Source organism: Podarcis erhardii, assembly GCF_964252035.2.
Source record: "Podarcis erhardii genome assembly, chromosome: 1".
Taxonomy (NCBI): Eukaryota; Metazoa; Chordata; class Lepidosauria; order Squamata; family Lacertidae; genus Podarcis; species Podarcis erhardii.
Window position 1 is genome coordinate 81,112,009 of NC_138497.1, and position 12,274 is coordinate 81,124,282.

The 12,274-nt window shown below is 45.1% G+C and overlaps 1 protein-coding gene and 1 long non-coding RNA gene across 2 annotated transcripts; one reads left to right on the forward strand and one right to left on the reverse strand.

Annotated features, from left to right (window-relative positions):
* Nucleotides 1-1,826: 1,826 nt before the first annotated feature.
* LOC309337956 lies at nucleotides 1,827-6,189 on the reverse strand. The gene is made up of 2 exons (XR_014154566.1): nucleotides 4,649-6,189; nucleotides 1,827-2,455 (listed from the first exon to the last, which is right to left on the reverse strand). It is a non-coding gene; the product is annotated as an uncharacterized lncRNA (long non-coding RNA).
* A 121-nt stretch (nucleotides 6,190-6,310) lies between these two features.
* On the forward strand, nucleotides 6,311-11,911 carry FTH1 (ferritin heavy chain 1). The gene is made up of 4 exons (XM_081855001.1): nucleotides 6,311-6,569; nucleotides 9,079-9,225; nucleotides 10,658-10,783; nucleotides 11,581-11,911. The coding sequence occupies exons 1-4, from the start codon at nucleotides 6,459-6,461 to the stop codon at nucleotides 11,743-11,745; spliced, it is 549 nt and encodes a 182-aa protein (XP_081711127.1). The 5' UTR covers nucleotides 6,311-6,458; the 3' UTR covers nucleotides 11,746-11,911.
* Nucleotides 11,912-12,274: the final 363 nt, after the last annotated feature.

Here is a 12,274-nt window from a genome sequence, read left to right on the forward strand (position 1 = left end):
AAATGTTGTAGCGTAAAGGCTTTTCGTGAGAGTAAAACTTTGTTTTGTTAAGTATGTCAAACCTAGAGCAAACTGAATAAATAAGTCTTGCTAGAATGTCCTGTAGTCTCGGCCCCTATCAATCAGTTACTATAGAAATGTCATTTTATTCCTTACTAGAAATCTTTGTCTTCAGTCTGTACGCCAAAAATTAACTTGGATTTAGCACACAACTTTACATTTCAGTGAGGAGTGATTATGTCCCTTTTCTCCCCCTCACTTTGCGTCACCCCTTCCCAAAGAGGACTGCTGGCAATCTTCCCATAAACAAAACAAAAAATGGCTCCTGCTCTCCAGATGTTGCTGAACTCACAACTCTCCTTATCCCTAAGCATTGTCCACACGGTTGAGAGCTGTGGCTCAGCAACATCTGAAGGGCATGCCGTTGGCGATTCCTGCATGACAGCTTATGCCAAAATAAAGGGACAAAGAACTCAGTTACTTTTTTAATGTGACACCCAGCCTTTTTTTTATAGATTTGAGCTCTGTTAACCAAATTGTGCTCTTTGGTGTGACGAAGCTATCTAGACTCTGCCTTGTGAAGAGTGTGTAATAATAAAATTTAAGGTCTTATATATATAATAAATTTTCATAAATGTACCAGCCAAGCACGTACATAGATCAGCACAGGAAGACTGACCTGAAACCATTTTGACTCCCAAACTGACCAAATGTTTTCTCTGCAAGGAGGGAGGGGGTCAGGGAGCCTTCCCATTGTCTCAGGAATTGGGAAATCACCAACTCAAGGAATGGGCAGACTACCAGGAAAGGCAATCAGGTAAGGCATTATCAGATAACCTGACAGACAGGAAAAACAACAACATTCAAATTTCTGTTGTAGACCACCTTTTCTGTGATGTAGGTATGATGTTTGTGAGGGGTGGTCTTGGGTTACACCCCTTCTGTGATGTATGTATGATGCATGGAGAGGTGGTCTTGAGCTCCAGGGCAGGGAATTTAAAATCTCTATATAAGGGCAGGCACACTTTGGTTCTGGGTCCTCCTCCTTTCCTGCGTGTGAGGGGAGCACCCTGTTGCAACAGATCAATAAAGATCAGGCTTACTAGCTGTTTTGCTTCTCAGTATTCTCTGGTTGGCCTCAGTTATTTTCTCCTACCAATAGGGAACCCATGTAAGGACTCTCTACGGGCTCTTGGATACCCCATAAGGGAAAAAGGGCAGATTTTGTTTACAAGAAGTGTGTTTCTCTTTTCTCCTGATAAGTGGGGGCTTTTTCTGCTCAGCTGATGCTGGTTTCCGCCCCCCCCCCCCGCATATTCTACAGCTGTTTCAATCCCATTTGTGTAACTTTTTTTTTAAAAAAAAAATCCCACATGCCCAAGTTGCAACATGCTGGCTTTCCCCTCATCACATGAAGAGCATAAGTGTGGACTCCTGAATGAGCAGAATGTGGAATGGCCACTGTGAGCTCAGCTTTTGGGCATGGTTGTAGGACAAAATAGGGACTGACAGCACACATGAGGGATTGTGGGCAGGAGAAGGGGCTTGGATGGGGATTAGGAAACGACTGAGTAGGAGGAGGACTCCCGGCTGTTTTTATTGTCTCTGCTTGTCTTTTGGAACTGCTGATATTTAACTAGACCTGAGGTTAAATGCCCCTGGTTCTGGCGCCAAAGGAGGGGGGTTTTTCCTCCCTATGCAAATAGCTTCAAAGGACTTCAACAAGGGAGGGGGAAAGCTCCCTACTTCTGCCTTCTGCAATCTGGACAATTCCCCAGCCCTGCTGCAGCTTACATTTAAAAATCATAATAAATTACCTGGGAAGGGCAGAGACATACGGTATTTAATGACACTGCCTAGTTCGGCCCCTGTTTAAAAACAAGCAGCGCTCTCTCACTAACTTGCAGCGAAGGGCAGGGCTAGATTTCCACAGTCATCAGACCTACCAGTCAGCCTCATTGTTTACCAGTTGTGTTTGCACAGTAGCTGGAAGGGGGCTGAAGTGGTTATAGGGAGTGGAAAGTCTCCGTAATGGCATTTCAACAGAGATATCTTTCCCCCTCATTTGCCTTCTTGTGTTTAGCTTCTGGAATTTTTTCCTCTGACACCTCAGCTCAGTGCCTGAGGGACATCTGCTTCTCGTCTTGGGACTGAACCCTCAACAGTGTTCTCTCTGTTGTGTAGGGTAGTCTGGTCCTTGTTAGATGGTGCCTACATACGTTGAAATACTTTTGAGGCAGCAAATCAGCACCAAGGTGACTGCTTTCCAATATCCCTACCTGCAGACAGCCCAGGAGGCTAAGGGAACTGGTAGAAGAACAACAAAAGGAGGCAGTGGGTCAAGCTGGCTGGTGTGAGAACAGCATTCTGGACTAGATGGGCCTTTGGCCTGACCCAGCAAGGCTCTTGCATTCTGGCAAATAAGAGTGTCAGCATTTCCAGCGGGATCTGTGGCCTGGAGAACAAAAAAATGTCTCGGCAAATCAATACAGGTTTTGGACATTACAGACACTTCCAACAAGTGGCCCAGTATTTCTCAGCAGTACAGTACCTTGACCACTGTATACAGCAGCTTATGTATTAGGGTTTATGGAGTTGCAGCAATAGCTTCTCATTCACAGTACAGGGCAGTGGCAGGCATTACCTTTCCTAATTCTGACCTGTGCCAAAGGGACTGGTGCAAGAAAATGTACAAATTATTACCAGCACCCCTGTGAGTCATGTAAGATGAGTAATTGACCAACGCTACTTGGTTCATCTTCCAGTGGGGTTCTGTGGCACTTCCCACTGTGGTTTTAATTCTGCATTGTGTAGCTCTGCTTTCTTAATATTTAATACTCTGATTGGCTTTAACATGACATAGCATTTTCCTGTGATTTGGCTTTCTTAAAGGCATTTTCAAAACCCAGGTTTTGCTCTCCTAATCTCTTAAGTACTTTGTAGACTCACCACAAGGTGATATTTCTGTAGTTTGTTTTTCCTCATTGTTGCACAAAGTTCCTTACAGGGCATTGCATAGTTTGCCTGATGTAATTGGGTTTCTACAAGTGATAGCCTGGGTAGTTACCCAATGGAACTTTTACACTCATTTCCTGTCTGGGTGACATGTCAGATTCAAAACAAACAGCTAAAGAAACTAAAAAAAAGTTACTCTGCCTAAAAGCTTCTTCTCAAAACACACTGTAAGGTCAGATCCATAAAGTGCTCTGCTGATCAAAGCTATTCTGTGAGAACTGCAGACAAACGTATGCATTGCTTACTTATCGCTTCCTGCCATCCATTGGCCTCTCCTTTTAGAAAAATTCTTACAAACAACCTTCCCACATGTTGAGCAGGAGACCAGGGTGTCACCAGGTAAGCAGGGCCATCTGCTGCTGACAGATGCCTGGACTGCGTCCCTTGCCAGCTGTGCATTTGGTGCATATAAGGAGAGCTCCTACAAGTATACCAAATGTCTAGAACTCCCACATGTTAGGAGGGCAGACAAAGTGATATACTAGTGAATTGTATGGATGGCAGATACTACAGCAAGGGGGCATGGCTTTAAAGTTGTTGTTGTTGTTATATTTATACCTCACCTTTTCCCCTGATGCAACTCAAAGTGGCTTACAATTAAAAATAATAATGGCTAAAAACACATAAAAAACAAAACTATATACATATATAAAATCCATTAAAAACATACAGATAATTACAAAACAACAACAACAGCATAGCACCAGCACTTTCATTAAAAGCAATCGATTCCTCAAAGCCTGTTGGAACAAGAACTTCTTCACCTGCCTGCGGAAGGGCAACGAGGAGAGAGAGCCATTCTAGCTTCTCTAGGGAGGGAGTTCCAAAATCTGGGGGCAGCCACCGAAAAGGCTCTGTCCACAAGTGATCCTGTGAGGGTGGAAAGATCAATAGAAGGGCCTTCCCTGAAGATCTCAAATGCTGGGGAGCTTCGTATGAGGGAATAAGACTTTCAAATAGGTGGCACTGTGGGTTAAACCACAGAGCTTAGGGCTTGCTGATCAGAAGGTCGGCGGTTCGAATCCCCACAATGGGGTGAGCTCCCATTGCTCAGTCCCTGCTCCTGCCAACCCAGCAGTTCAAAAGCACGAAGTGCAAGTAGATAAATAGGTACTGCTCCGGCAGGAAGGTAAACAGTGCTTCCGTGTGCTGCTCTGGTTCATCAGAAGCGGCTTAGTCATGCCAGCCACATAACCCGGAAGCTTGAAACATGTTAGATACCACGACATTTCTAAACAATCAGTCAATATTTAACTGCCCTGTGATCTTCAGATGGTGTGGTATACAAATTTTAATAATAATCATAATCATAATAATTTGTACTCAGCATGTTGCGAGTTGCTTCCTTTTTTGGAATATTAAATCGAATCACCCTGACCAAGTTGCTACTGAAATCCTTTAGTTATCCTGTTACTCTCTTTGACAAGAATAAACCATTTTAATTAGTACCAGTTTGAAGTCTGCTGCTTCTTTCCGGCTTTCAGTCTACAAGTTATGGGCTGAAACAATAAGCCTTTGACAACACACCCTGGTAATACAAGAGTTTAAAGGGAATCAAAAGCCACTAAGGGCATCTATTTTATAATTACTGCACAGTGTTTTTCTACTCTCCAAATCATTTCTGAATTCATACCTGATTCTGCAGCTTCCCTTCCAACTAATACGTTACTGGGGCTGATTCAGGACTTTGTCACTTGGGAACTAAATTTCACAATCCTGCCAGTGTTTTGAAATTCTGAAAAAGTGAAGGATGCTGAAGATGACTTGACGATAAAAAAGTAGTAGTTATATAGTGCATCATTGTGAAAAGGTGTTTCCTGGCGCATTCAAGAAAATGTATACTTGGAGGTTTGTTTGTTAAAAAATCATTTGGCAGAACACATCACCAGACCTCACAGAAGAGCCTTATTGATTTTGGCTTGACGCCTGTTTTATGTACAATGAGCACTGTGTATGTACACAGCTATATTTTCTCCTGTCAAGGAGTGAAGTATGTGTGCAATGTATACAGTGCTATACAGCAGTTTTTTCCAACTCTCTTTTTGATTGAGGAACCCCTAAAAAGCACTGCTGTAAAAGAAGGTGCTACATTTACAGGAACTGTGAACGCACATTAAAACAGAAGAATAAGTGTTTTCTCTCTCTAGAAGCTGCGACCTGGCCATCAGCTGCTCTGAGAGACCAGTTGTCTCTGGGCTATCTCTGAACACCATCCTAGCCTTGCCTGTTCCATCAGGTTACAGTAGTGAAAAAGAAAAGGCAACAGGGCTATTTCAGCGGCTCTGCTGGGAGACCAGCTACCTTTGGCTAGTCTTCTCCTCCTTCATGGGTCACCTAGCAATAGCCATTACTTCAGGCTACCAGGCCTGTTATAATTGACCTGTTAAAAGAACTGTAACTTTAAGAACTGGTGTCTTGAGTTTCCTTTTCCCCCTTCTCCCACTCTTCTTCTTCTGAAGAGTGGGATTAAAAACAGTTTAAATAAATAAATAAAAATTTAATTGCAAGAAGGCAGTTGCCCCTCTACCTCCCCTTGCATTGAAAGAACACACTGATTCAACAGCTAGTTGCTTGGGTACTCTGCTTTCAAGCTGGTAAGATGCCCACCACCCAGAGAAGGCTGGAGATGATCTTTGCACTACCAACACTGGCTTGCAACCCACTTTTAGAACCATTGCACTACATCACAATGATTCTTCTCTCAGAAGAGATGAACTTTTTGTGTCACTATTTTTCCAGTCTCTTGATGTTACTGGGGATGCCAACTTGGAATAAAACATTGGGGGCGGGGCGGGCACGTAAGCCCCGCCCTGCATAATCGATCACATGATGCGGCGCACGGACACTATCTGAATGGTCCCCTCAAAGTTTTTATTGGGGGGTGGGCCCCCTAGAAATTGGCTCCTATGGATGTTACACTCCCAGAAGTATATGTGCGCGCGCTCACGTACACACTGTTTTGGGTTATGCGTTAACTGGCTTCCTTCTCTATAGCGTACCACTGCCTTCGGATCTTTCATTCCCATATTTCAGCACGCAACTTTTATTTGAATTTCGAATAACACCACGACTCAGCGATTTCTCCCTGGAGCTGGAGCCTTCTCCTCGCTCCCGCCGCCTGCCGCCTTCGCCGCGGAAAAACTGCTGCGTCACGCTTACTCCTCAGGCGCGAGATCGGAGCGCCGCTCTCCTGCCTTCCCTCCGCCCCCCTCCTCGCGCGGCGGTGGGCGTGGCTTTCCCCGCCTCGGATTGTGACGCAGCCTCGGGGTCCGGGTATATACGGCAGCTACGTAAGGCGCAGGGCTTCAGAACGTTCCGACAGACCCGGCCGAGGAGGTTCCTGCTTCAACAGTGATTGGACGGAACCCACCCCTGCTCGGGCCCACCCGACCTCCGCGCCTCCGCCTGCCCGACCCAGCTGCACCACCTACAGCCGCGCTGCCATGGCTTCGTCTCCCTCCCAGGTGCGCCAGAACTACCACCAGGACTGCGAAGCCGCCATCAACCGGCAGATCAACCTGGAGCTCTACGCCTCCTACGTGTATCTCAGCATGGTGAGCTCCGACCTGGGCAGGCGGGCGGGCGGAGGGGGGTGGTCCTGAACTGGAGCAGGGAATGGTGCCTTGCTGGAGGCGGGGGCGAAGGAAAGGGAAGCCGCGGCGGCGGCGGCGGCTGGAGCTCCCTCCCCTCCCCGGGGGCGCCGCCTCCGTCTCTGTTTACTGGCCGTGCATTGGCTTGTCCTTGGAGGGCGAGCGAGGCCTGCGTGCTCCTGCAGGCGGATCCCTTCGGGATTCCTCGCTGTAAACAACCGAGCGGTTTCCTTTCCCGAGGAGATCGCGGCGCCCTTCGAGCCGCTCCGCTGCCCTTCTGCAGACGGTGCAGAGAGGCTTGCCCTCTGCCCGTTGGAGCATAAAGCGGCAACGTCTTGTGACGCCTTAAAAGGCCCAACAGGTTTTTTTCAGCCGCGGGCTACTTCGCTACTCATGTCGTAATAAATCTGGTGGTTTGTTATTTTCCGAGGAGCCGCAAGGCGCTCCGTTCCTTTTTCTTTTCCTCCCCCTGGAGCAGCCAGCCTCTTGCGCAACGCAACTCGGGAGTCGAAGAACCGCCATAAAAAAAAAGATCCTTGACGCTTGCATTTCTATGCTGTTTGTTTGGCGGCTGAGACGGGAGGCTTGATCCGCTCCCGCTGCGCTGTAGCGGTTTTCTTGGTTCTCCGTTCCTGCTGAGCGGCAGTTTTGCTGCGCGCACCTGCGGCGGGAGCGAGAAGCGCATCGCGGCGCGCCCTGCCTCGCGCCCAGCGGGGCCTTCCGTGATGCTCCGAGCTCGGCTTAAAGGTCAAGGCAGCTTCTGCGCCACTGGCTGGGGTTGGCAGGCCCGGCCCGCTGGGGTTTGGCAAACATTTGGGCACTGCGCTGCCGGGAGCGGTGAGGAGGGCAGAACGCAGCTTTGGGGGGCACCTTTTGACACAGCCTTGCTAGCAGGCAACATGGGGTGGACTCCCAAATAAGCAGTTGGTTACAGATAGGTAGCCGTGTTGGTCTGCCATAGTCAAAACAAAACAAATTCCTTCCAGTAGCACCTTAAAGACCAACTAAGTCAGTTCTTGGTATGAGCTTTCGTGTGCATGCACACTTCTTCAGATACACAGAAGTGTGCATGCACACGAAAGCTCATACCAAGAACTGACTTAGTTGGTCTTTAAGGTGCTACTGGAAGGAATTTGTTTTGTTTAAAGCAGTTGGTTGTATGCTTGCCTCTGAAGAAAAGGGGATTGCATTTTAAAAGTTAATCTTTAACCAGTCCTTCCACATACACGTTTGGTATAAACAGGCTTCCACTGTAATGTTTGTACTAGCCTATGTGAACATGAAGAACAGTAGGACTTCAAGATGGCTATCTTAAACTTGCCAGGAGGAGGGTGGGTGGGACTCTGTGGGCTTGTTAACGCCAAGAATCTTCAATGAAGCTTCAAACAGTATGCCGTTTGGGGTGTAGGTGTAGTTACAAGCCATTTCTCTGACCCTAGCTTGAAAATGTTTGCCTTTCACTTGGTGCCCACTGTTTTGAGTGCTAGAATGTACTGTAATGTGCTGAGAACTTGGATAAGTGGACCACGTGTGAGCAATCTACTGCTCGGTTGCTTGGTATAGTAAAACAAGCTTTATTACTTGTCTGGCAGCATCTTAATAAGCAAATAACAGATTGGCCTGCCTATTTCAACATGCATTAACAGTTCAATTTGCATTAATTAAAGCAGGCTGCCATATTACAAACTCCGCTAAAGGACTAGGATGACTCCTTCAACCCTAGAGCTTTTATCAGCGTTAGTTGGAAAGTAGAACGGAACATACAACTAGCTTGTAAGCAAATGAATAGCAGTGCTTTAAACAACCAAATTACACAATTGAGCAAGTTAGAACCTATAAAGTTGCTGTTGGAGCTTCCACAGTCCTGTTAAAATTAATTTATTTATCTGGACTATGTTTTGCAAGTGTATTAGAGGGATTAGACTTGGACTGTCAAAACTGACTATAAAGGGCTGGATTCTTGAGACAACATGGTCTCAAAGAAGTCACAGGTTTCTGATCCTGCTTCGGAGTGTCATGCTTTGTTTCATAACTAACCTTATCAATAATTGTCACTTTGATAGTTATTTTCTTACTCCTAGAACACAAGTTGATCATTTTAAGTGTTCAGCAAGCACCATTGTGCTGTTAAGGGCCAGGTTTTCACCACTACTACTAAATAATAAAATCAACTAGATTTTCCACATTGAGGTCACTTTAGCTTGTTGTGGCTTGACTGAGGCTGGAGCTCCAGTGCTTCTAGACCCTTGAGCCTATGTGTGGTATACCAGAAACAAGTAATAATGGAAACCTTTAATGTGGCCAAGTTTGATAGATTAGTTGATCAGTAGTTTCAAGAACTGCCATGTCAGAAAAAAAATTTGCCAACCAGTAGCAGCAGGTTCCTGCCTGCATATGTCAAGTGATATGAACATTGATGGTTGAAATACATGGTTCCCTGATTCTAATTAATGAATCTGAACTTTATTTTCAGTCCTACTATTTTGACCGTGATGATGTGGCCCTGAAGAACTTTGCCAAGTACTTCCTTCACCAGTCCCACGAGGAGCGTGAGCATGCAGAGAAACTTATGAAGTTGCAAAACCAGAGAGGCGGCCGCATCTTCTTGCAGGACATCAAAGTGAGTTGTAAAAGTGTGGTAAATACAGCACTGTTGCTTCCTGGACTGGGATCCAGATTAAAATTATGAAAAGAACTAAAATGTGCTTTTCAAAGACTGAATGTATCATTAGATGCAAAATCCACAACTAATCTAGAGGTTACAGAAGCTAAATCTGCTTAAGAAGAGTTCATGAATAACGGGCCTCATAGGATGTAGCGTTGCTAGATTATACCTGTACACCAGGGTGGGGTTGAGGGAGGGGAAATATCCCTTTGTGTAAACAAACTCCTTGCTGCCTGTACAAAACTACTTGGGGGTAATTTGAAACTAGAACACCCTCACCAACATTCACATTTTAATTATGCATGGAGTTATGAGGACAGTTCAAAACTGGATTCCCTCCCCATGACCAATCTGAAGTGGTACAGTCCGGCAGTAGATAAACTGCAGCACTACGTGTAGTTGCTGATCACGTCTTGCTTTGAAGTATTGGTTTTCAGACTGTGACAAGGAGCCATGGGGGGGTTATTGTGGTGGCTTCTCTGATAAATTCTAACTGTAGGGCCAGCTTTTCTGAAATACAGCTTTACCACCTCTGCATGAAAAGGAAAGTTAAGATCAGTTCACACAGGCCAAAAGTGGGTCCCATCAGGCCTAGCTTGAACACTATGAAGTGTTGGCTACCTAGGATTTCCTACAGTCCTTTGCAACTTGCAGGTGGTCTTGCTGGCCAAGCTGACCAGGAAAGAGTTCCTTCAAGCTTAAAGTGGCTTGAGGTGTCTTGGGTTACTAGTGCTTGGCTGAAAGATATGTGCAAAATGGAACATGCCCTTCGTTCTGCAGTGAAAATGCAGCTTGAGAATGTAGTTGCCATGGAAACTGCAACATCAACCAATCTTCTGGTGATTATGTAATAAACAGTGAACAGCTCTAATCTGCAGATAAATATGTGGCGTTCCATATAACTTCAGTATTCAGTGATAAAGCAAGTGGCTTGTGTCAAAGGAAAAAATATTGACCGCGGGGCAGGGGAAGTAAGGGGAAAGTCTGATCACAAGTAACTTGAAGTGTGATCAAGAGCAGTTTAAATCGGCGTTTGGCTCTTTCAGAGCATTTGGGTGTTTATGGGCGTGCTTAGCTAGCTGCTGTAGTTTTTGTTGCTCTTTCCTTGCTATTAGGGATGAGAGGAGAGGTAGATGGAATCTGGCAGTGCCTGGAGCCGGGTTAGAAGCAGCCAGTTACAGTTTCAGGAGCTGGAGGACATTGCAATAGACACATTTTGCGCTGGAACATGCCCTGTAATGAAGTATTTAATCTAAAGTGTATTCATAAAGGCCCTAAATTTGTCCTGTAAATACCTGCCAGTTATTCTGATAGGTGTATGCTGTACTAATAATCCTTGTTATTCCAGTGGTTCAGCTTTGAGAGTGGTTTCCTTTGCTTTTATTAGAAACCAGATCGTGATGACTGGGAGAGTGGATTGACAGCAATGGAGTGTGCTTTGCACTTGGAAAAGAATGTGAACCAGTCACTTTTGGAACTGCACAAGCTGGCAACTGACAAAAATGACCCCCATGTAAGTTGGAAATCAATGGAAATAGCATGTTTGTCTTTGTAAATGATATGCTCAAATACTTGCTGCGATTGAAAAAAAGCAAGAAGTAAATGAAATTTGAAACAGTAAAAGAACTGGGCTGAATTGGAATTCCACGCTGGTAGGTGGAACTGTGTGTTCAGAGAAGCTGTGGGACTACAGAATGTGTTCGTGTGGGTAGGGAACTCGACACCATGAGATTTTTTGCTATTTTTATTTAAAGAGACCATTTCTAGCCTTTATGCCTGCCCACACATTTCCAGGTATTTTTGCACTGCATACTAAGATTGCAGAAGTGAGAAGCTTTCAGATATTTTTCTTTTGTTTTAGAGGCTGGGGTGGGGCTTTAGAGTCCTTACTTCTTTAGTAGCTAGCAAAAACTGCAGAACACATTGCAAAATCTGCATAGTCTATACATGCAACAGAATTTGGTCTTCATTGATACAGATTTTTCATTTTTAGCATGGAGTACATCCCTGCCTGGATCAAGTAGTAGTAGATCGTGCTCTAATTCTTGAGCAGCTCTCCTTTAATTGGAGTTGGTAAAAACAAAAACCCCACACGCTACTTGTGTGCTACATCTGTTCAAAGAGAATCTGAAGGCAGAGCTGCATTTTAAGGTCAAACCAGGCTTTAACTACTGGCAGTACCTTGACTGTTGACTTTGTTCATGGTTTCATCAGGAAACCTTGACTTCTTGATGATAGTTTTGAAGACTGTTTTGCTTTGCTGGCAGGATCGATAGTGTGGTGTGCCTAATACATTGTTTTATTTTCCAGTTATGCGACTTCATTGAGACCCACTACTTGGATGAGCAAGTCAAATCCATCAAAGAACTGGGTGACCATGTGACCAACTTGCGCAAGATGGGGGCACCAAAATCTGGAATGGCAGAGTATCTCTTTGACAAGCACACCCTGGGAGAAAGTGACAGTGAAAACTAAACCTCCCGTGAATGCTTCAGCAGGGACTCTTACCTTCTTACTCAGCTGTGCATGTTTGTTTGTTTTTTGTTTATCCATACTATTGTCCATAACTGTATAAAACCATCTATTGTTCTTTTTGTGTTGTAACTCAAATGCCCAATAAAAGTGATTTGGTTCCACTAAATTTCAGTTGTCCTGTAGTATGTATATAGGTCAAGTGTTGGCAAAGTAGTGAGAGCAGGGTTTCTTCCAAACTTAATAAATTTTTTATACCACCTTTTTTAGGAATACCACCCAGTTCTCGCCCCCAAGCTCCACCACAAGGCCTACACATTTATCCCACTGGCCTTTTAAGTGAGGTGGAGGGGCTTAAACTTCTAAAAATCGCTCCATTGCCCACACTGGGACTTGCACAACCCTGCAATCCTATATGCTCTCATAAAATTGTAAAGTTTGGAAACCCCAAGGGTCATCTAGCCCAACCCCCGGGATACAGAAATATGTGAAGAGTATGCTCCATTTAACTCAGTGGTACTTCTGAGTAGAC

What these genes read in the sequence shown, in the direction of transcription:
- FTH1 (XM_081855001.1), top strand. Translation starts at nt 6,459, where the DNA reads ATGGCTTCGTCTCCCTCCCAGGTGCGCCAGAACTACCACCAGGACTGC. An exon ending in TCTTCTTGCAGGACATCAAA is followed by an intron (nt 9,226 to 10,657) that starts GTGAGTTGTAAA and finishes TGCTTTTATTAG; the next exon opens with AAACCAGATCGTGATGACTG. An exon ending in CTGACAAAAATGACCCCCAT is followed by an intron (nt 10,784 to 11,580) that starts GTAAGTTGGAAA and finishes TTTATTTTCCAG; the next exon opens with TTATGCGACTTCATTGAGAC.